Below are 25,715 nucleotides of genomic sequence, written 5' to 3' on the forward strand. Positions count from 1 at the left end.
TAGAGCTTTATACCCATATTGAGCTGTGAATAAGTTGGGTGGTTTGCAACTTCGCGGCTGTGTGTATGTGTTTAAGTTAATTTCTATTAAGTATTGTTAAAGAGTTAATTGTCGCGCCTCTTTGCTGCTTTATATCAATGTTTTCTAACTTAACCTCTCTCATCCCTCTTTTTGGTTAAATTTCATTGGAAACATTAAAAGACTGGCGAGGGAAGGAGCAAAAAAAAAATGGGAGCGCCATCAAAGGCCCATGCCGACCAGCGAAATGATTAGGCCAAACACAATCTCGAAGACATCAAAGCAGTCCATGCCGTTCGTACATAGCAAACACTACGGTCTTACGTTTTGCAGTAATACGTACAGTGTATAGTGTATTTTTTGTTGTTGATATTCTTGTTGAATTTCAAACAAAATTAACTGTAATAAGAATTAAAAAAAAAAACAATAAGAAAACGTGTTCGGGCCTTTGTGTCTTGCTGCTGTCACTTGTTTTTTTAAAGTTGTCTGCATTGAAATGTTTTTTTCTTTGATCGCGACCAGACCGGCCCATTTGGTACCGGCCCAACGGGCATTAGCCCGTTTGCCCATATAGCCAGTCCGCCCCTGAATAGAAACAATCTGATATAAACTTTTCACATGTAAATTATGAGTTAGTCTGGTGTGAATGTACATTTGTTATTTATAGTTATAATGTTTTGTTTGGTGTAATGCACAAATTGTAAGACAAATTTCCATACGGACAATAAAGATTATTATTATTATTCGATAAAAAAAAGGAAAAGAAAACACAATAGGATGGAATTAAAATGAAGAGTTCGCATTTTTAACTTCAGACCGGAAATGAATGTACGTCACCAGAGATTGAGTGACAACACCAAATTGCACTAAAAATGTAAGCTTGTAGCTCTCTAGTCTTTGCCTTCGTGGTAAAGCAAAGAATCTGCCTTAGGACATAGCAGAAGCTCCCGAGAAAGTTAATGCTATTCCATACAGGCAGACGCTTCAAAAATGCCTGACCATTCAAGGTAGTCTACATCTCTATGTTTCTGGGTTGCCTTAGCTCTAGACATTCTCGATTCTACTAAAGTCACTAAAAGTAAAAGTCATTATTAATAATTAAAAGAAAACAATTTCTAAATTGAATACTAATATAATAGACTATTTATATAGTAGATCAATAATCTAATATATATATAAAATATAATATAAATAAAGTCTAGTTCTTGTGCATCTCTAAACTATGTTCAGCCCAATAGTCATAACGCTTTGCCTTAAGTCGTAGTCACTTTTAGTTCTAAAGTCAGTTGAAACATCCTAGCCACGTTGTTGTTTTATTGACATTTGAAACTGGACACCGCAAATTTTAGTTATGAAAGAATACATTACTAAGCTTATATCAACTCACTCTGTCTGTGTGTCTGTTTGTGTATCTGTCTGTCTGGACAAAAGATTAAACGCGTTATTTCTCCGACACCAATAAACCAGCTTTTCACATCACACCACAACGCTAGGTCACAGTACAAACATATTGTTTTCTTATAATATAATTGAAAAAATGGTTTACAATATTGTCAAAACCTATCAATGTGACGTGATGGGGAGGGCTGTCTGCAAGTTAGTTGTAAGAGCAGATACAATCAATTCTTATTCAACCAATAGTAACAAACTATTTCTGCCACTCATATTCGCTGTAACGTAAATTGGTTGGAAGCGTACCTCATCAAACTAGAAAGAAATAGGTTAATCTGTTTGTTTGTCCAACGCTCTCAATCAATCTTTCTGTTTGTCCAGCTCTCTCTATCTCTCTCTCTCTCTCTCAATCAATCTGTTTGTCCAACTCTCTCTCTCTCAATCTGTCTGTCTATCCAACTCTCTCTCTCTCTCTCAATCTGTCTGTCTCTCCAACTCTCTCTCTCTCTCTCAATCTGTCTGTCTATCCAACTCTCTCTCTCTCTCTCAATCTGTCTGTTTGTCCAACTCTCTCTCTCAATCTGTCTGTTTAGTTTGTCCAACTCTCTCTCTCAATCTCTCTGTTTGTCCAACTCTCTCTCTCTCTCTCTCTCTCTCTCTCAATCTGTCTGTTTAGTTTGTCCAACTCTCTCTCTCTCAATCTCTCTGTTTGTCCAACTCTCTCTCTCTCTCTCTCTCTCTCTCTCTCAATCTGTCTGTTTGTCCAACTCTCTCTCTCTCTCAATCTCTGTTTGTCCAACTCTCTCTCTCTCTCAATCTGTCTGTCTATCCAATTCTTTCTCCCAATCTGTCTGTTTGTCCAACTCTCTCTCTCTCTCTCTCAATCTGTCTGTCTATCTAATTCTTTCTCTCAATCTGTCTGTTTGTCCAACTCTCTATCTCTTTCTCAATATGTCTCCCTGTCAGTCTCTATGTCTGTCAGTAGGTCTATCAGTGTAACTGTCTGTCTGTCTGTCCTTCCATCTCTCTCTCCTCACCTCTTTTTATATAAATATATTCATGGACGTAGCCTGGGGATGGGAGAGTTTCGACTCCATTAATAAATTACATTTATGAGAATAGAAAAAAAAACAACCTAAGAAAAACTAAAACAAATTTCGGTGGCCTATCCCAGGGGTCGGCAACCTTTTGAGCCAAAAATTACAATTTATAAAATTTCGAAGTTTTTAAAGAGCTACAAAGTTTTTTCTTTTAAATGAAAAAAAACAAACAAACATAGTAGTGTTTTTCACAACAATATATATATATATATATATATATATATATATATATATATATATATATATATATATATATATATATATATATATGGAATTATTAGAATTTTTTTCGTTAACAACTAAAGAAGTTATACATTGACTTTCTACTTCTGATTTTACTTCAATAACGAACAGTTGACTATATAGTCTATGGCATCTTGTTCCTTTTACATGGTTTTAGAAAGTCTGGATACATTTGACTCATACGGTAACTAGTTTTTAGTTTTAAACTTGACTCTTAAATTTTCATTTGTTAGTTGGCTTCTTATTTTACTTGTAATTATATTTATGCAAGGGTACGCTTGTTTGCACAAATCTGTCGATCCAAAGATAGTCAGCACTCCAAATGCCAACTTCTTTACCTCACTGTCGCAATCTGGAAGACTATTCCATGCGCCGAATGAAAGTGCCTCAACTCCAGACATTTCTTTTAAAGTTGTCCACTTTTGTTGCGTTACTTACATTTTTGGACCTCTAACACTTCTATATGCTTTTCAATCAAGTAAATTTTCTACCCCACAAAGCTTTAGTTTTTAAATCAATCGGTTGCATTTCAGTATCAATTTTAAATGTATCTATGTGGATTTCGTTACTTTTGTGCTGATATGGCGTATTAGGAATGCTAGTGTCACAACACACTCACACAAGATGTCACAATGTGTTGTGATGCCGGGGATTTTACTTGAATTAAAAATAGTTGAATAAATGTCGATCTAGGATCACAATAAAAGATTCTTTGTTTAAACAAAACTCTGGAACTTTATTTAAATATAAAACGTAAGTACAGCTTATGTACAAATTACAAATCAATCAACACATAATATCACAAAGGCTTTTAAAACAGAGCTCTTAGAAGACCGACTGACTACTATGAAAATATTTTATCGACTGGCGTTCTTTTTACTCTCGCCAATTCTCTGGCGCTAACTCTTTAAAAAAATGTCTTTGTTTAATTTCAAATCAACCAATAGATTTGCAACATCATAATCACGTCTTGGGTAAAACCTGAGGTGCTGTCAAGGGTCTAGATTTGTGGGGTAATTCCTGAGGCTCAGTCAAGGGTTTATATTTCTTTTAAATGTGAAATGTACAAATAATTCTATAATGGCATCTGTGACAGCTAGAATAGTTTTGTAGGTTTTAAACTGCTCAAATCTGTCAAGAAATTAATCTTTGATTTTTTTGTAACTGTGCTGAAGTAATTTGTGTCAACAGTTGCACTGGTTTTATCGCGATACTGAATTAGACATTCAAAATGAAGTAATTGACTGCTCTGAATATCTTCTGCAAAAAGAATTAGTTTTTCTTCAAAACAAGCCAATTTATCTATCAGAACATAGGCTGGGTTTTCCTTTCCTTGCAGCTTTAGATTTAGCTCATTTAATTTCTCTGTTATATCAATAATATCAATCATAAAGTAAAATTTTTGCAACTATTTGTCGCAGTGGCGTAGCTACCAATGTGCGGGTGGTGCGGGCCGCACAGGGCACCAAGTGGAGAGGGGCACCAAAAGTGACCAAAACTCCCCCCAGTGTGTATTAATTTCCTATTTCCCTGAGCTTTTCAGTTAAAACGACTAATTGTATGGACACTAACAAACATAAACTACTGTATTTAAAAAATGAACTAACGATTTATAAACTAGTCATGTCGCTATTTTGTTTCATCTCCTTGACTATTTCTTCAATACAGTGTAAGGTATAGAACAGTTTGAATCTAATTTACTACATTTATTTCGGACACACGGTACATTTTGTTACTACACTGATCAATGCTCTGTAATATAAAGAAGAAGATAGGCCAACCTTTTTTTTACTTCATTGTTTAGTCCATTGGTTTAATCTAGACATTGAGTTTACAAATATTTTTCTAAACTCTTTTAACTAACTAGTTAATACTGTAACGTAAAAAAAAATGATGAACAGTGCTCAAGGCTGACTAGTCAGGCTGGCGCCTCAAAACCATTTTAAGCTCAGACGGAGAAATCGGCATATCTGGTTCTGTCCGGTCTGGGTAGACTATAAAGTCTAAAGAAGCATCGAGACAATTTCAAGTCACATCATTGCCAGAGTCCACCGACTATAGGCGAGCTGTTATTGGGTATGAATTAACTGAACAATTAAAAGCAACAAAGCAAGATGAGACGGTTATCATTGAATCCAGAAAAAAATGACGAGGCCGACATCCTGAATGATGAAGAAGAAGAAAATACGTCAATACCGCAGGTTCTATAGACTAAAGGACAGCACACAAGCATGTCTTTAGTACACTACTCAAAAATTCATACTGAAGAAGCTGAACCATCAGACAGTGTAAACAATACAGAAAGCAGGATAATAAACTCTAGACTTAACGACATTGGAGATTGGCCTTATGTCATCACAGATAATATTCGCATACACCTTGTCACTCAAGGATCTGAAACAGTTCAGCGTGTGGACAGTCAATTCAGAGAGGCGTATAGACATCAAGAATCAGCAAAAGGAAAGGCTAGAAAGCTTTCAAAGGCTTGTTTTTTCCGGCAAATGTCAAACGGCGAGAAAGTTCTTAGAAAGTGGATGTGTTATTCGCCCAAAAAAAAAAAGAATCCTTATTTTGCTTCCTCTGCATACTCTTCTCAACAAGATCAAGTACCAAATCTTCATTTAAATCCAAAGATGGATTCAATGAGTGGTGGAGGGTATCCCCGAAAATAGAAAAACATGAGACCAGCAGAGCTCACATTCAGTCATCGCTTGCTTGGAGGGAACTTGAAGTTCGCCTGAGAGTAGGGAACAATATTGACAACAAGGCCCAAGATTTGATTATACAAGAGACGAAAACCTGGAGAGTTAGTAAAATTACTATCAAAGTACGATCCACTCTTGAGGGAGCATGTGCTTCGAACTACAATATTGGGGGATCACGCTAAAAAACAAATCATACAGCAAGTAAAAGAAGCCAAATATTTCTCTATTATTTTTGACAGTTGTGATGTTGCTTATTCAGGCTGTCTTGAAGTCAACCAATTACTCTGCAGGCGTTTGGGTGTAATTGTTCGGGTGTATTCCGTGTAGTTGACCAACAAAACATATAGAACAAAACAACACCTGTTTTAACAAGTGAAGAGATGTAGTCAACGATGATGAACAAGTTCATATGGATTTATTCTGATAAAAGGCCACAGTAGAAGTCTCTGTCACTAAACACGTCGTTACCCTGGAGTGTTCTATCGCTAACTGATTTTCCGGTCTCTAACCCAACATATCCCAAACGTCACTAGTCCCGTTCAATATGCGTCTCCTATGGTGCGTCGCTAAATAACTAACCTATATAAATAAGGTGTCTAACAGATTCCTCCCCCCCTTGAAAAAAAAATATGTCAATATTTTTCCACTACTGTCAAGTCTTACAAGGGCATTTTCAATTTAAGGGGAAGACAACAAACATAAAATCTTGACATCTTCATCTTGACATCTTCATCTTGACTTGACAGTTCCTCATATTCAATGTCAATGTTCATAACATTCCAGAATCATCTTCATTAGTACACAGTTCATCATGGAGGAAAATGTGGCATCTTATGGGCACGTCCATACATTACAAATGTTCTTCACTGGCAGTAATCTGATAAAATACAATATTTCAAAAAACAATTATAGACTTTATTTACACATTCAATAAATTTTTTTTCTTACCACCCTTTTATACGCTTTTGTCCATTTTTCTTTTATACTCACCCTTTTCCATAGAACTAACTTTCGTCAATGATATATGAAATGATTCACACAAAAAAAATATCCTTACTTACTTTTAAATGCTTAACATCAAATTTACTTATCTCCCTTTTCCATAACATATAAATGGTGTCAATATATTAATATATATTACATACTCAATATAATCATAGTTTATTTACAAAATTATTTCACTTCAATGTCATTCTAGACAATAGATCAGCTACAATATTCACAGATCCACTAATAGCTTTCACTTCAAATTTATATTCCTGTAGTGATAAGAACCATCTATAAACACGACTGTTTTTCATGCTCTTTTGCTGTATATACTGAATAGGTTTATGATCAGTTAATAAAATGAATTTCCTTCCTATTAAATAGCTCTCTAGCTTAGTAATTACCCATATTACAGCTAAGGCTTCTCTTTCAATGACACTATATTTTTTCTCTGCCTCTGACAATTTTCTACTTACATATAATATAGGATGTAAGTTATCATAGTTCTGCATTAAACATCCACCAATAGCATTACCAGATGCATCAGTTGTGACATAAAATATTTTGTCTTTATCAGGCAGCCTTAATATTAGTTCATGACTAAAAACATCTTTAATTCTGTCAATAGCTTTCACACATTCCTCATTACAAACTACTTTTTGAGGTTTTCCTTTTTTAAGTAAGTCATTTAATGGATTCAATATTTCTGCTAAGTTCTTTATAAACTTTCTGTAATAATTTACTATTCCCAATATGCTTTTAATTTGTCTTTTTGTTGTAGGTATTTCAATATTAAGTACTTTCTTTATGTTATCTTCAATAGGGCTAATCATGTTGTTATTTACTTTATGTCCTAAGAAAATTATTTCCTCCAATCCTATTTCTACTTTTTCTGCTTGAATTGTAAGTCCACTTTCTTTTATTATTTTGAACACTTCTTTTACATCTACCAAATGTTCCTCCCAACTATTATTAAAAATACATATGTCATCCAAATAGCAAATAACATTTTCTTTGTTTCCAATTATCATGTTCATCATTCTATTAAATGTGGCAGGTGCATTTACTAATCCAAAACTCATATAATTCCATTGGAAAATACCATATGGTGTTACAAATGCTGTGTAAGGTTTTGCATTTTCTGTTAAAGGTATTTGCCAATAACCTTTAGTTAAATCCAATTTAGTAAAAAATTTTGCTCCATTTAATTTATGTAAAATATCCTCTATATTTGGCATTGGATATGGGTCAAATTCTGTGATGTTGTTAAGTTTCCTATAATCAATACATAACCGTATATCTCCATTCTTCTTTTTGGCTATTACAATTGGTGAAGCATAAGGAGATGTTGATGGTTCAATTATACCTGATTCTAGTAAATTGTCTATTTCTTTCTTTACTTTGTCTTGTAAATGTAGCGGTATTCTATATGGCTTAAGCTTGATAGGTTTTGGGTCTGTTACTTTAATGTCATGTTTAATAATATTAGTTTTTCCTGGTATGCTGGAAAAAATTTCTTTGTATTCCTGTATTATTTTAGTTATGTCTTTTGACTTTTTCTTAGTTAAATTATTAAGATTAATCTTTTGCCAAGTTTGATTCTCTTTTGTTTCTATTACAGGTATTTCCTTAATATCATTTTCATTGTGATTTTCATTTGTTATTATCATTAAGCATTCTTCTCTTTCTGAAAATTTATTTTCTATTTCCTCCTGAATGTTTTGTATCAACTCATCTTCTCTATCATGATACAGTTTCAAATTATTTATGTGATATGTTTTAATTTTCCCATTTATTTTAATTTGATAATTCACATCACTAATTTGTTTTATCACCTTAAATGGACCTTTCCATTGTTTACCAATTTTATTTTTCAGGTCATTTATCAATATTAATACATTGTTTCCTACTTCTAGTGTTTTCAATTGTCTTTTCTTATTTATATTCTCATGAGCACTTTGTTTGTATTTCTTATTGTTGTTATATGCTTGAGTCCATATTTCTTTCAATTCTGTTGTGATTGTTGTTTCACTGTCATTATTTAATTTATTCTCATTGCCTATTAGATTTTCTTTAAAAACATCTAATTCATCTCTAGGTTTTCTTCCATGTATTATTTCATATGGTGAAAATTGTGTTGCTTCATGGATGTTGTTTCTATGAGCAAATAGTACATAGTTAATGTAATGATCCCACTTGTTCTGATTATTCTGAATTATTTTTGTTAGTGATCTTTTTAATGAACCACCATATCGTTCACATAAACCATTACTCTCCGGGTGGTAAACCGAAGAGTATATGTGTTGTATATTGTATTGTTTAGTCCATTTCTTAAATTGTTCTGACTTAAACTGAGATCCCTGATCACTCAATATAATTTTAGGTATACCATGTCTTGTAATTACTTTTTGAGTTATGGCATTAATGATATTTTCTGTACTTGTATTTGATAATGGGATTGCCTCTGGATATCTACTAAACATGTCTATTACTGTTAGAATGTATTTGTTATTATTTTCAGTTTGAATTAAAGGACCTATTAAATCAATAGATACTTTCTGAAATGGTTCTGTAGGTTCATCCATTTCTTGAATAGGTGCTTTATTCACTATGCTTTTGTTAGATCTCTTTTGACATATGTCACATGAGTTTATGTATTTATTGATTGTTGCTTTCATTTTGGGCCAAAATACTTGTTTTGACAAATTCCTATAACATTTCTTTACTCCCCTATGTGCTGCTAAATTATTATCATGTGTCATGATTAAAACATCTTTCCAATATTTCTGTGGTAAGACAAGTTGTTTTATTTTCTTGTTATCATTACTTGTTTGTCTAAATAATATTTTATTCTCTATACAAAATTTCTCCATTGGATTATTATTGTTTTTATCTGATATTCTTGAATAAATTTTCCCAATAATATTGTCATTCATTTGTTCTAATGCAAATTTGGGTATTGTTTCTTTTTCACTTTGAGATATTTGTGTTTCAAGACTATTTTGTGTTTCATTTTCTATCTCTCTTTCCTTAACATCTGTATTTTCTATTTGTATTACATTACTGGCTTCTTTTTCGAAGTCAACCAATTACTCTGCAGGCGTTTGGGTGTAATTGTTCGGGTGTATTCCGTGTAGTTGACCAACAAAACATATAGAACAAAACAACACCTGTTTTAACAAGTGAAGAGATGTAGTCAACGATGATGAACAAGTTCATATGGATTTATTCTGATAAAAGGCCACAGTAGAAGTCTCTGTCACTAAACACGTCGTTACCCTGGAATATTCTATCGCTAACTGATTTTCCGGTCTCTAACCCAACATATCCCAAACGTCACTAGTCCCGTTCATTATGCGTCTCCTATGGTGCGTCGCTAAATAACTAACCTATATAAATAAGGTGTCTAACACAGTACAGCTGACATCTGAAAACTGGATCAAACTTCCCAAATTTTACGGTACGCTGTCATGAATAATGACGGGGTGCAGGTTTGTGAGTCATTTGTTGACTTCATCGACACAAAGGACAAGCATGCTGCTGGAATCGCTGAGATGATTCTAGAGAAACTGCGTTCGGATGGCTTAGACATAATGGACTGCAGGGGTCAAGGCTATGGTAATGCTGCGGTCATGAAAGGTCAAAACTACGGTGTCCAAAAACGTATTCTAGAAGTCACTATTTATTGCCTGCTCAAACAATTCTCTTAATTTAGCAGAAATTCGAGCTGCTGAAGCTGAAGTCAATTCGGTAACATTTTTTGGTACACTGGACCGTTTACATGCCTTTTTCTCAACTTCAATACACCGCTGGGATATCCTCATCAAAATAACCGGAACTAGCCTTAAACGTTTAGTTGAGACCCGCTGGAGCGCCAGAGCAGAAGCCGTCAAGATGATTAGGAATACACTTTCTAAAATTATAGAAACTCTGGAGACATTAACTAGCAGAGATGAAAATTCATCGACTACATCTGAAGCAGGTGGATTATTGGTTGCTATTCAGTCTTTTAGTTTTCTCACCTACCTTGGATTTTGGGCTCCTGTATTAACTGAAATTAATGATGCGCAAGTCTACCTTCAAAAACACGGATTGTCTTTTCGAGACTGCTCACTCAAACTAAAAACATTAGAGACATTTTTAAGTAGTAATCGAGAGGACATCGCTGAAGTCAGCATTACCTTTGCCGAAAGCGTGTGTTCAGATCTGAGAATCAGTACAGAACCTCAAAAACGTATTGGCCATAAGAAAAAGATGCCTGGTGAGAAAAGTGACGACTCTGTACTTACACACAAAGAAGAGCTACGAAGGGAAATTTATTCTACCTTAGACAGGATTGTTCAAGAAATAATCACCCGATTCGAGCAACTTCATGATGTAGTAGATAGATATGAATTTTTGCCGCCTTCCCAGCTATTAAATCCTCAGGTCGAAATCAATCTCGATAGTACTCCTAGCGACATTGATAAAAACGAATTTCTGCTGGAGCGAAAGAGGCTTCAACGTTTTGTCTCAGTTTCATCTGAAGCCTCCAAACTTCCAAAACAAGGACCTGTTGAGCTCTTGAAATTTATAAAAAAAATATCAGCTAGATGATTCAGTCCCGAATATCGTCATCATGATTCGCATATTTTTGACTATTGCGGTAAACGTCGCTACATGCGAGAGAAGTTTTTCCAAACTTAAACTGATCAAGAATTACTTGCGATCAACGATGAGAAATTTACGACTCACTAATTTGTCCATTTTGTCCATTAAACAAGAGCTGGTGGAAAAAATTGATAAAATTATTGATAGCCTACTTTTGCTAGCAAGAAAGCGCGTAAAATTCATTTGTAGTATGTTTATGTAAAAGCGATTTTTTTTAATTAACAATATTTGATTAATGAATACATATTATTTTGAACAAAAAAGTAAGGTTTTGCAATGTTATTGATTAGTTGTTTTTTTTTTTTTTGGGGGGGGGGGCATCAAGATGAGGTACCGCACCAGGCACCATATACTCTAGCTACGCCACTGATTTGCCGTTCTCTAATCCAATGTGTTAAGGCTATTTCATCTAGAAATGTATTTATTTCATTCAAGCACAAAACAAAACGTTTCAACACCTTACCTTTGGAAAGTAATAGCACTTTTTGTTTTGGAAAGAAGGAGGTCGGAATACTGAGTCTCCATTTCGTTTAAGTGGTAGAGTGCTTTTGACAAGATGCTGTTAACAATCTTGATTACCAAAGTCATGACCTCATCTATTTCGGTCTGAATCGTATTGGACACAAAACGCTTATTGGTGTATTATTCCATGAAACGTAAGAATTTCTTGGTTTATTGTGAATTATTTATTTTAACAACGAATCGTTGTTGCTCTTTTATTTTTTCCTGTCATACTTATAGCTCCATTAGTTGCTTTTTAAACGATTTAAATCGTTCTTCTTGTCTTCAAGGTATTTTTGCAAGGCATTCGCTCTATCGTCCCCTCTAGTTTGTCATGAGAGCGGTAGCAATCCTAGAAGTTCTTCTTTTGGACAAAATGGGCAACTTGAGCCATGTTGAATATCTTCCACCGGCAAATATTTTACTTTTAGCTATTCTATCTTGTACTGTTTTAGCGGATACTGTCAAATGTTTGATTTTTTTTTTCAAGATTTCTGGTTTGTTTTTGAAATCATGAAACAGTTCTTCAGATGCATATAAAAAGCAGTCTTTGACATACTCAACATCTCTAAATGGTTTGCCTTTTTGTGCCAGAATAGCATTACTTGTAGATTGCTTCTAATTTTGAGAAGACAATTCGTTTCTAACTCATTTACTTGAAACATGCTATAAGCATGAAAGTAGCGCTATATAAAGGCCATAATTTATAACATCAAAACACTTTGTTAAGATGCCAATTCGCCTTGTGTCAATGCGAATTAAAACCTACAAAGAAACATCCGACGAGGGCATCATTCGAGAGATTCCGACGGACTGACAACAGTGACGATGACGATGTAATGGGGGAGGGGTGTGGTGAACAACGAGTACAAGTGGCTGAGAGATCTATTTGGTACCTGATCCTCGTTAAAAATGTTTCGATAAAATAAATAATATTTAATATGGAACTAAAGAGCCGCAGCCTCACATCCAAAGAGCCGCATGTGGCTCGCGAGCCGCAGGTTGCCGACCCCGGGCCTAGCCGCTGGCTGTTTGGGTGGAGTAAATTTGAGGTTTAACTGTCAAATAAAATAAATCACACTTTGATCAGTAAATGATCTCCTTAAAAATGTGAATAGAAGATTTGATATTTGACTTGCAATTTTTTGTAAGAAAAAATAGCAGAAGCATATCTAAACACCTCAGAAAATGCATTTTTGAAGCTTAGATGACAAGAACAACACGCAGAGAACTGGGCCATATTTCAAATATTTCAAACTTTGTATTTGTAACTGCTCGAATAACTCACTGGCAAAACATGTCGGACATCATGGAGTTCAAATTCAGACTCGAGGGCCACACCCCCCCCCCTTTTTTTTTTACCTTATTTATATTAAATGAGACATTTCTCAGCATGCGAGATAGCAGACGCTTAAAAGTCGCAAGATTAGGGAGTAATTTACGCAATTATGTACATTCATAAGTATGTCTATCTCAACAAGTTCCATCCAAAATATGTCATATAAAATATATATCACTGACTTTATAATTTCTAAGAATGCTCCCATATCGCACTCAAATGGTCGGTACTGATAAACCAAGCGGTTTATCCTTTTTGAACAGGAAACCTATTTGATAGTGTAAGTCTTCGGTTCAATTTTGAGCCATTAAAAATCTATTATATGACTGCTTCAAAATAATTAATGCCATTTCAATAGAAGCCAGGATTTGAAACAATTATGTCAATATATAACTTGTTGTTTTCTCTCTCTTTTTTAAGTGTGGTTTTTTTTTTGGGGGGGGGGGGGGGAAAGAAGCGAAACTTAACTCGCAGTAGAATGGATAGGTATTTTAAACTAACAAACAACAAAATATAAGTGTGATCAATTGATAAAGTCTTAACATATCCAAACATGATTTTATTTTCTATAAAATTCTTAAAGGCTATGTTGTTCATTGCCATCTTACTCTAAGCGTTAGAACAACAACAAATATTTTACGTTTTTCTTGTGACGTTCTCACCATGTCTCGCACACAACACTTTGACTCTTCTCATTGAACATCCTGTATAGAAAGAGTATTGCTGTCCTGTGTTTCTCTAGCAACGCCATTCTAGACTGCTTGGTTCACGAGGTGTACAGACCTTATATAGAGGAGCACGTCAACGTCGTCCAGGTGGCTGAGCTGATGCCTTGCATGAAGGAGGTTCTGGCAAGCATGAGATCTGCCAACTCTCCATCCCAAGCTACTCACATCTTTCTGCAGCAGCTGAGACAGACCAAGAACCCAGATAAGTTTAAGGTGTTCAGTGACATTTCGTTTACTTTTATCATTCTTCCAAAAGTCTGTTCTCTCCACTGGCGGAAAGGAGGGGGGGCGGTAGGGGCGATCGGCCGACCTGGGGGGGGGGGCGGACGAATTTTAGTATAGAATTATACACAATTTGTATACGAATCTATTACTTATGTTAATAATATATACTAATTATTTATATTTCAACTTTTTTAGATTATTTCGCCCCCCCCCCCCAGTATGTTGGCTGACTTAATGGGGTCGTGAGGGGGGGATGGCATCAATCCCGCACCCCCCCTTCCATAAATTTTCGAGTGGGGGGGGGCGGTCTAATTTATTTGTAGAAATGAAAGCTTGCTAACAATTATCAATTAAATATCTATATGATTAAAACTTGTTATTAGTGTTTTAACCAATCTTTATATTATGTCGTTCCCCTGTTGGCCGATTGGGGGGGGGGGGCGAATACTTCTACTGCCCTTCCCACCTAAACCATTTGAGGGGGGGGGGCGGTCCTACTTTAATGGGGAAATCATAGTTTGTGAACAAAATAAGTTGCATTAAAATATAATTTGTATATGATGTCGCTCCCTTTCTGGTGTCTTGGCCGATTCGGTGGGGTAAAAGGGGGGGGGGGAATTGATTGTATTGTCCTCCCCACTCTAGCCCTCTGAGTGGGGGGGAGGGGCGGTCCTATTTTTATGGAGAAATTATAGTTTGTGAACAAAATAAGTTGAATATATATATAATATAAGCTACATATTGATATGTGAACCCATTGTATATTATGTCGCACCACACTCTAATATCAAATTTTATCATTAGTAAATATAAAAATGAAAAAGGGTTGTACCAGGTGGGAGGGGCGATTCATGCAATCGCCTTCCGCCCATCGGACAAAACAATACTTTTTCTTTTTTTGTTTTATAGTTAAGATATTAAATTTTTTCTTTTTAAATCTGTCACTAATATTATTTATATATGCTATAGATTAAATTCTTATATCGAGTCGCCCCACCCCTATTCTTTAATGCCAAATGCAATCATTAGCAAATATTATAAAAAGGAGCGAGGATTAATCGTTTTCACTCTACCGCCCCTCTTTTTCCAGACGAGTTGGACAGACGTAAAGGCCTATAAATTCATATTAGAATATTTTTCAAGTAAAACATTTTTCAAAAGTTCCTTTTTTAATAGGATGAATAATGAGCTGTAGATGTCATGGAAATGCGTTTCTGCAGGGAAGAATGCAAGAAATCGCTTTTGGCGTCGGGGCTTGATTACTGAAGAGTTTGAACTTGATCCGAGAGTGGGTGTGGGAAAAAAACGTGTGCTATTACCTAAAGTAACAAAACCCTACATATTAAGCCCATATATATATATATATATATATATATATATATATATATATATATATATATATATATATATATATATATATATATATATATATATATATATATATATATTATTTTATTTATGTGAATACTGAAGAATTAATTTCCCTTGATGCTATCAAACAAAATATTTAATTACCAGTAGTTAATAGACTAACTGTTTTTTTTTATTGATTCGTGTATTGTTTTCGCTAATGAATGATTGTACAAAGATTCAACTTGATCTGAGAGTGGGTATGGGAGATATAACGTGTTCAAACTTTTGACCAGACAAAGTTGATATAAGTTTTGTAAAAAGAAATCCAGACGAAAAATGAAGGAAAAAATGTGTCTACTGATTGACCCTATGGACGAGTCCTTATTTCTTGTTACGTTAGAGTCACAAAGTGTTTAGACATAGATAGTTCACTTTTTTTTTTTTAGCTCATGTGGCTTTAGTTGTAGACCAACTGAAATGGTAGGCCTACATTTATTTCATGGAAACCGCTCACTTGTGATCGTGTTAAGTTAAACCTAAGGAAATTGTGGAGGATCCCCTACACCACCAAAAAGAGTGTATGGTCAATAAATCAAGGTTCTTTTGTCTCAACCTAAAATTTTTTCTTTGTTTTTAATCCTAGGAGAGTCCATTGAACTTTTATAAGGTCCAAACATTGTGGGAAAATACGTCTATACTTTGTGGTATTGACAAACGTATGCTAGTTATTCCGTAGAATCATCTAGACACAAATTCTGCATACTATTTTAACCTTTTTGTGTTTACTTTTCAATTAGGAATTATCGGAAGCGCTGCTACAAGCCGAATATGAAGTCTTGTACTGTGCCCTCGATTGTGGTCCAGTTTGTTACTGCCTAGAGGAGCATAAGAAGGTGAAACACTAGGGGAATATTAAAAAAGAGGCGGCCCCCGTCGAAGTCAGATCCCTGTCGGATCTGCATATTCGCAAATAATATTCAAGAAGTGATTTAATTTTGATGGTCAAAAGTAATAATGTTTCAAAGATTCATTTGCCGTAAATTTAAATTTAAATTAAATAAAAAATAGTAGATTAGTTTTAGTATATTAAAACATTACAATATTGATCAAAACGTTTGGAAATGAAAATCTACACTTTTTTTTTTTTACACTTTAAGTTTAGAAATTGAACTTAATCTAGTCTATTTTAGTCTAAACTAGATCTAGAAATTCTAGATCTAGACTCTAAAATAATTTTAATTAGAATATAAATCCAGATCTAGATATACTGTAATAAAAATCTAGATCTAGTTTAAAAAATCTAGATTAGATCTAAATCAAGATATCATTCCTTTATTAAACGCGAGTCACATAACGAGGCTTAATAAACATTACTATACCGAGTTCTTTTTTCATTTCATTTGAAGAATTGATTCCATATAACGTCAGAGGGGAAAAAAACTAGCTAGACTAAAAATCGCCTTCATCAATACGAGCCATTTATCGAGTGTTCATAGACTTTGGTGCACCGAGTGCGTTCTTTAAGCCTTTAATTTAAAGAATTCATTCCATATGACGTCAAAGGAAAACAAATTCCATTACCTCACAATAGGCTAGTACCGGTACCATACACGAGATATTTAACGAGGGTTCATAGACATTGGTGCACTGAGTTCTAATAGAATTTATTTAAAGAGGATCAAATCTGCATTGTTTTTGCGTTTTGTCTGTCAGTCGGTCTGTCCGTCATCTTGATATAAAAAAAAAACAACTAAAAGTTATTAAAAATTGATTAACCTTTATTTTACGTTTCAAAACATCGCAATAATTTTAGGTATGAGCACAATTGAAAAGTTTATATAATAGATTGTTCCGGATGTTTGTATAAATAGTAAAAGAAAAAGAGAATTTCAAATAAATGTAATACCGTTAATTAAATTTTTTGGATGGTCTCGTATAAAAATTAGATGTACTACAGCCATGTGGAGAGATTTTCATACCTTACTTTGGTGTTTGGATTCTGTTTTCCTTAAAAATCGGAACATAATATTAACGATAATTAGATTTTTTAATGTTTTAGGTAGAAAGTTAAATGTACTGTAAGAGAGTAGTGAGTTAAAATATTTTTCATAAAAATCCGTAAAAACATTTTTTCGTAAATGAGAAGATTATTTGTTTATTAATTAGAAGAGGAAGTTCAACCAATTATTTGGCATTAGTAGATTTTTAAATAAATTCGGAACTTTCTGGCGACGATTTGTAAGAAACAAAATCCGGAACATTCTTTATCGATTACAAAACTTCTATGTTATGTTTCAGCAAGAAAATTAAATGTCTAAAAAGTAATTTTCAGTAATCAATTCTAGTAAATTACTTTTTTTAAAGCCCTGAACAACCTATTGTCGATATGTTTAAAATTTGTTTAAAGATGAAAATACGGAACAATTTGATATTGATAACCAAATTATAGTGATGCATTGTCAAATAATATAAGTGTAATATTAGTAAATTATGCGATTTCAAACAATCATTAGGCATAATTCATGTTTATAAAACAATATCCGGAGCATTTTTACACTTAATGAAATATAAGTCAGTATAGATATTTTGATTTAGCATTAATATGCTATTTACATAAAAAATGGAACAAAATATTATTGATAATGTGTTTTTTGCAACGTTTAAGCATGGAAATTGAATCTAATATAAATTAGAAGAGGAAACAAACATTTGTTTGGGTTGATTAGTTTTGCACACAAAAAATCCGGAACAATCAATTTTTAGATACTTAAAACTATTGAGATGTTACGGGAGGAACATTAAAGTGTAAATCAGATTTTCAATAGCTTTTAGAGTTCTAGTTTTTTTTAATCTAATCGTGACGGACAGACCGACCAACAGACAAAACGCACAAAAATAATCTTCTTTTATTCGGATGGGGGCACTAAACAAAAAATAAATAAAATCTGATTTTTTTTAAAAGTTCAAGGAATTGGTTTAGCGCCAGTTCATGTAGCGACGTTACGCTACTGCACGAAAATCGCTTCATAAAAAGTCCATTAAAAAAGATGTGCGTGATATTTACAAACAAAATGCATTATTAGCCTTTATAAACAAACAGAAAAGTTTTCTTTTAATTTTAGCAGCTAGTTGACCAGAAAAAACATCTTTAACTATTATTTATATTTGTTGTAAACATTTCCTGTACATTTTAAAAATATATTTGACTTGGTGATACTGAAAATACACATAAATTGTACATCTTTGTTAGCATATTGTAACATTGCCTCCCTTACATTTACGTAATTGTTTTAGAATTGGTGTATTTCTATGAAAAAATCGCTTGCATAATTAATTTTATAAATTAAACGGTTTGCTTTTAGAAAACCAAAAGTAGCCGTTGCAACTAAACTTTTGAAGCCGCATTTAATGATGAAATAATATTTTTCATATCTCTTCTAGTTTTCGAGATCTAAGTGTGACAGACATGTTTTACATGTTTCGGATGTCCCTTCAGAGTTGAAGTCCAAACTTCCCGCAGGACTACGGGGGATGGGAGCGGGCAGGGTTTGAACCTGGTACCATCGATGAATCCAAACGACAGTCCAGCGCGCAAACTGCACTACCAAACAGCCATGATTTAGAATAGATAAAGATCTATAATTTTAATTTCTAGACTTAAAGTGTATATTTTTATTTCTTAAGTCTAGATTGTCAATATGTCAATATTGCAATGTTATAAAATACTAAAACTAATCTACTATTTTAAAATTTAATATTTCAATTAGTCTATTAAATGATTATCTAGTGTATTTTTAACATAAATCTTATCTAAATTACATCTACATTATCCCAAATATATATTTTATATTTAGATTTAGTAGATATAGATATTGAGAGTGCTAAATTAGAAGTTTAATTTATGTAGATCTACATCCTCATTCTAGTTCCATTTAAATGAAAATGCTCAATACCAAAAGATCTAAAATCGCTCTTCTGACATATTGTACATATCTAGTAGTTGTCATTCCGTAATGTGTAGGTATATTATCAATAATAGGCTATTAGTTTGTAACCAGTTTGACATTAGGTTAGTGCGCAGGACTGATTATCTCTACGGTCTCGGTTTCATACTCGATGCCATCCTCCGTCGACCTGCGGGAGATTTTACATTTTAAAAAAATATTTTTACAACGCCAAATGAATCTTTGAAACATTATTACTTTTAACAACCAAAACAAAATCACTTCTTGAATATCCCTTGTAAATATGCGGATCCGACAGGAATCCGTCTCCCACGGGGGCCGCCTCTGAGTTTGTGTGCAACACAAACTCTCTTTGTAATCTTGTTTTGTTTTGTATCTTGAACAAGGGAAAGACTGTACTTGACTGATGTGATGGTATAAGTTAAATTAACCCTCTTTTTACTTTGTAGGTCGCCGCTTGAAAATGTCGAGCTAACAATAGAGAACTAGAAAAGTTTCTATGTTTCAACAGCGATTCTCTGGCAGTGTGGTTAGTGTATTGACCTGAGGAGGCTTAGGAGGCTTTAGCCCTCCAGTTTGAATTCAATTCGTTCATCTTTTATTTTTATATAAATGCATTTAAAAAGCGAGCAACCCAATTCCCCCTTCTTTCTCCCCCTACCCCTGTTCCAGACAAGGGATGGGATCTTAGCACATCGAGATAGCTAAAAGCATGAAGTTGCGCTAAACAGACATCATTAGTAAAAATATTTGTAACATTTGTAATCGTTATTGTTAATCTAGTCTAGATCTATTACACATTTGAATATTTGACTGATCCAAACTAATTGAGACAACTACGCTTAATAGAAGCTTTGTTTTTGTCATGCGATCCCTATCATTGGTATTAGGACTGGTTTATTTATAATGCGCCCCAACAGCTTTTGAATAACATTTTATCGTGTTTCAAAAGGATTTATACATATTTGCATACTTAATATAAAAAAGACACTCTTTCAGAAGACTATACGTAACTGTTTTTAAAGAGAAAGAATGCATTTAGTATATATTTAAGTCGAATATAATTGATAATAATCATTATTAAACAGTGTTTTGAATGTGTAAGCGTGTTTTTAATTATTCAAAAACATGATTCGAAGAATGAATTAGATTTGGGCTTTATATAAATTTAATTAGTAAATCCACGTCAAAGTATTGACATAAAGAGCAATAACCAACTGACCTTCCGAAGTCTCTCTTTTGCCTGTTCTTATCCCCGTCAATCTAATAATAGATCTAAAGCCATCCAGATTCTGCGCAATATGAAACGGTTTTTTTTTTTTAAAGCTCCCCTTGTTTTTCATAAAAACATTTTAGAGCTACTATAAGTGGATATCCCAGCCTAGATAAACGATTACCTACATAGTTTGCAGTTGTGTAACTCTTCTGTCAGTACTACACGTGTTCTGAAACAAACCAACAACTTTCTTTGTTATTACCCATCAGTCATCAGTGAGACGTTTTGATTCGTGACAGTGTCTACAATGGTACTGATATCCTAGCCTAGATAAACGATTAGCTACATAATAAACTCTTCTGTCAGTAATACATTTACAATACCAACGTTTCAATCAAATTTTGTTTTACAAACCTTATATCAGCTCACGCTGTCTGTCTGTCCTTCTGGTTAAAAGTTTGTACAAACCTATTATCAGCTCACGTTGTCTGTCTGTCCTTCGGGTTAATAGTTTGTACATGTTATTTCTTCAACATTCTAGAATCAAGTTATAAAGCTTACAAAATTATTTATTGTATCTGACAAAACAAGCTTCCGTAATATAAATAACCAATTAGTTATTGAATTATTGGTAAATAATTATTTTGTTTTTGTATCGAATAAGGGAAATAAATGACACTTTTTAAGAGATGTGGCAGTATATATGTTAGTATTAATTCTTACGTTTTGGACACGTTTTTTCTCGCACTTTCCATTCACGGATCACGTGAACATTTGGCATGAATTATTCATAGCCGATGACAGTACATGACTCAATGAAAAACAATTAACCAAGTAACTAATGAAATAGAGGACATTCTTTCATTGTGTTTTGTATAGGAAAGAGATAAGACGGAAGTTTATTTCTGCAGAGGATAGATTTATGACCCTGAATTGAGCGGTTCTAAAAAAAAAGCTTTTTTTTGTTGCGTTCTTTTAGTTCATTTTCGTGATCTATGGGCGCCACCCAGCTCTAATGGGTACCTCTGAGTCCACCCAGCTCTAATGGGTACCTCTGAGTCCACCCAGCTCTAATGACCTGACACTAGTAGGGGAAAAGGAAAGGCGGTTAGTTGTGCTGGCCACATGACACCCTCGTTAACCGTCGGCCACAGAAACAGATGACCTTTATATCATTTAGATCACAAGGTCTGAAAGGGGAACTTACTTTTTTTCCCTTTAAGTTAGAATAAAACAGCGTTTTTTTTTAATAACTCTTTGAATGATTATCTAATTCTTTTGTAGATGATGTCTCTCTTTACGCATGGCATTGAAGAAACGTTTAGCCCGAGTGAAGTTGGCGAGCAGCTCGCATGTCGAGGAGTCCTTGCCATCGATAACTTCCAAGCCATCAAATCTCTAGAAGACAACGGAAACCACGCAGACGCCGTGTTTTTGTTGTTTGATTCGTTAGCGAGGCAGAATGAAGAGTGGTATCAGCACCTACTCTGCGTGCTGGACTGCTGCGAATACACAAAGCTGGTCACCGAGCTAGAACCTACTTATTACGAGCAGAGAGGTGCTGACACTGCAAAGAAACCTGCAGCCAAGATCAGATCTGTAACGGAAAAGACCGTTGAAAACGCAGGTGCCGCCATGGGAGTGTCCGTTTACCCACAGCAGCCTGAAGAGAAGTGCCTGCCAACGAACGAGTATAGAGATGGGAGACAAGTGTATCAGGTGTACCAGGATGTGAATTCGGAAGGCAGAAAAGGAATGATGTTTCATGGACAACAACCAGAGAACAGAAAGGGAAATGCATGTCCAGTACAAATGCAAGACAACAGAAAGGGAATTACATATCATGGACAGATGCAAGATAACAGAAAGGGAAACTCAACTCTAATGGGTACCGGACAAGGTCTACAATGTAGACCTGATTGCAGACAGGGCCCTATATATTCCGGACAAGAGCAAGAAAACAGAAACCCTAGTACGTATCCTTTACAAGCTCCAGTAAGCAGACAAGTCAATATATATCCTGAACAAGTGCAAGAAAATATGAAGGGAACTTTATATTCTGGTCAAGCCCCAGAATACCGACCGGCACCAATATACGCTGCACAGGTTCAAGAAAGCAGACAAGGATTATTTTATCCAGCACAGACTACAGAAAGCAGGAGAGGCACAATTAACCCTGACATCCGCCCTAGTTATACGTATTCAGAACAAACTTCTGATGGTCGAACTGGAACTGCATACTCGGCACAAAATCCTGATAATCGACCTTCACAAATATATCAAGGACTAAATCCAGAGAGCCGCCCAGGAAGCATATACAAAGGGCAAACAGCAGATAGTCGAACTGTTGTCATGTATTCTGATCAAGTAGCCGATGCTCGTTCTGGTTTAATGTACTCGGGGCCAACCGCCGATGGACGGGCTGGTCCAGCATACCCCGAACAGGGCTCCGATGTTCGGACACCCACATCATTTCCCGGTCAAAATTCTATGAGCCGATTGGGCACAGCGTACGCTGGGAAAGTTGATCAGATTCGGGATAGTCGTCTTTTAGTAGCTCAAGATGCGTCTTTGAATCATGAACAGAATACAGATTTTAGAGATACAAGTGACCAAAGAGAAAATTTAAATCCAGGAGGTTTTTCTGTCAAACCTAGCCGCATTGTTTCATTGGCGCGTGACGGACGAATAATCAATTCTAAGTCTATTGATTCAATCCCAGCGGAGTCTCAAGTAAATCCAGTCCAATTCCCAATTGATTCCGTTGGGAATAGACCAATGGAAAGCTACCGTGCTAACAATCAATCACAGCAAAATATCCTTAATAAACAGACTATGGTTCGCGTGGCATCATTTGCCCCTGGGGTGAGACCTTCTAGTGCTGGTGCAGCCGTACCTTGCGACCAGGGCAAATGCCCAGCTCAAGAACGCGCGGTAGAAGGCGGTTGCAAGTTTTGTATCGGTAATTTGCCCTGTACTCTATTAAATAATCAAGTCAGAAAAGCGGAGGTGGCTCAAGCCGGGGGAGCCACTAATTTCCAGCCAGGAAATGACACAAAATACATCGATCAACACAGTAGGCCACAATACGAAAACGACCACAACAGAAATTTAACAGTCACCGATTGTCAGTTAGGATGTGTTCGGCAACAGTTATCAGAGCTGACCTGTCTTGTGTTGAAACAAATGACCCTGATAGGGCATATGAACGACAAAGTGGACAGGGTTGAAGCACATCTTTGCAAAATTCTTGAATTCAGCCCATACCTTAACCATGCAAAACATTAACCCTACATAACATCCTAGCTTAACAAAAATATATTTCTATTCAATGCAAATATTTTCCATGAACGAAGTTTCATGTTGGTAACAAAAAAAGTTTTAACCCTCTAATACCTGCCAGATGTAAAAATATTTCAGTGTCTCGATAAGCTTTAACCCTCTATTACCTGCCAGATGTAAAAATATTTCAGTGTCTCGATAAGCTTTAACCCTCTAATACTTGGTAGATGTTTCATTTTTTGTTTTTGTAACTTAGGAATCCGAGTTGGAATCTAGGGACATCTCCTCACACTGTTCTCTTTCTGCACTCTGTACTCAGTTTTTTGTGTACACTCACTCTGTACTCAGTTTTATTTGTGCACTCACTTTGTACTCAGTTTCATTTGTGCACTCACTCTGTACTCAGTTTTCTTTCTGCACTCACTCTGTACTCAGTTTCATTTGTGCACTCACTCTGTACTCAGTTTTCTGTCCAACCTTCTGTTTCTCTTGCTGCTACATTTCCCATGTTCTATTTTGCTACTATGTAGACTTAGTGCTGCAGGTCTGTAAAAGTATCACAAACTTTTGATCAACACAAAGAGTCTTCAACGTCATTTTATTTAGTCCACTTGTTTACACCTGAAATATTTGTTTCATTTCTTTTACTATCACAAAAATCAGATTGGAAATGTTCCCACATGAAATAAGTCTACTACACGTTTCAATAGGTCTCTGAAAAGATTAAAACGTTCCATTGAAAGTCACCTCAGAGTCCCGCTAAGAAAAGAAGTCGACTGATGATGTTACCGTCTGCTGTACAGACGTGCTACTGATTTTGAAACAGAAGCAGTGCCCATTACTCTAGCTGACCAGTGGACTGTAAGAGATGTTGGAAAGGGGAAGTTGAACACAAATGAACCTAAAATAAAAGTCTTGGTGGTCATTTTAAAATACGTATGTATTGGAACTATGTGAGAAAAAAAAAGTCAACTATCATTTCTTGCACCCAAAAGAAGCTGTTCTGGCCTGCAGAAATTAGAAAATGCTATCTAAAAAACAATGCATAGAAATTTGGGGGATGTTATCTTTTAACTCTATTAAACCCGACTATTGCTGCTTCAAAACCATCATGACCCAATGTTCTATCCTTTCGTTTAGTAGGTTAAAATAGACAAAAATAATTAGTGTTTAGTATAAGACATTTGATGTGTTGGATTATTTAATTTCATTTTGTCCCCAGTTTCGGACACTCTGTGCTCCTTAGAACTGTTGCTCTCTGTACGTCAATGTTGACAGCACACAGCTCGTGTGTCATCTCTAGTGAGAGTAAAAGAATCTAACAATATCATTTGTTGTAGTTCTTTATTACTTTGTCTAGTACAGTTGTGGCTTGCAGGCAGTAGTACCCAGGATACCTGTTCAAGTCTTGTTCATTAATAAACCAAGAGCTTTAGATGTTTGTACTGTAGATCTAATTGATTTTTACAGTTAAAAACTCTTTAAAATTGAGACGAGTTGGAAATAAATTTCAGATTTTAATATTGTTTTCTTTATGAGTGTCAATTTTAGTAAGTATGCATACACAATGAATGTGTTTATGTTAAATAAGACAAATAGATTTCTTGACCAAGACTGTCATTTTCAATTTCGGGATTTTTAGGTCGTCTCTGAGTCCACACAGTTCTAATGGATACCTTACAATAGCAGGAGTAAGTAAAGGCAGTTGGTCGTTGTGCTGACTTCATGACACCCTCGTTAACCGTCGGTCATAGAAACAGATGATCTTTATATCATCTACTCTGTAGATTGCAAGATCTTGAAGTACTTTTTTTGTAACACTTAAATCACAATTAGATCAAAATAAACTCGAAGTCACGTCCAGTTGAACTCATCAACAGATCAAGATAAATTCAAACCATTAAAGATTTGTATCAAATCCAGATCACAACAGGATCAGACAAATATAAAATCAAGATCCTATTGAGATTCCTATCCGGGTCAAATCAAAGTCACGTGACATCAAATCAGA

The 25,715-nt window shown here is 34.9% G+C and overlaps 1 protein-coding gene across 1 annotated transcript; it reads left to right on the forward strand.

The window, feature by feature from the left end:
* The first annotated feature begins 821 nt into the window (after positions 1 to 821).
* LOC106050231 (uncharacterized) lies at positions 822 to 25,227 on the forward strand. The gene is made up of 4 exons (XM_056035942.1): positions 822 to 1,025; positions 13,678 to 13,876; positions 16,039 to 16,134; positions 21,707 to 25,227. The coding sequence occupies exons 1-4, from the start codon at positions 1,009 to 1,011 to the stop codon at positions 23,708 to 23,710; spliced, it is 2,316 nt and encodes a 771-aa protein (XP_055891917.1). The 5' UTR covers positions 822 to 1,008; the 3' UTR covers positions 23,711 to 25,227.
* Positions 25,228 to 25,715: the final 488 nt, after the last annotated feature.

The sequence above is a fragment of the Biomphalaria glabrata genome, chromosome 7 (assembly GCF_947242115.1).
Source record: "Biomphalaria glabrata chromosome 7, xgBioGlab47.1, whole genome shotgun sequence".
NCBI lineage: Eukaryota > Metazoa > Mollusca > Gastropoda > Planorbidae > Biomphalaria > Biomphalaria glabrata.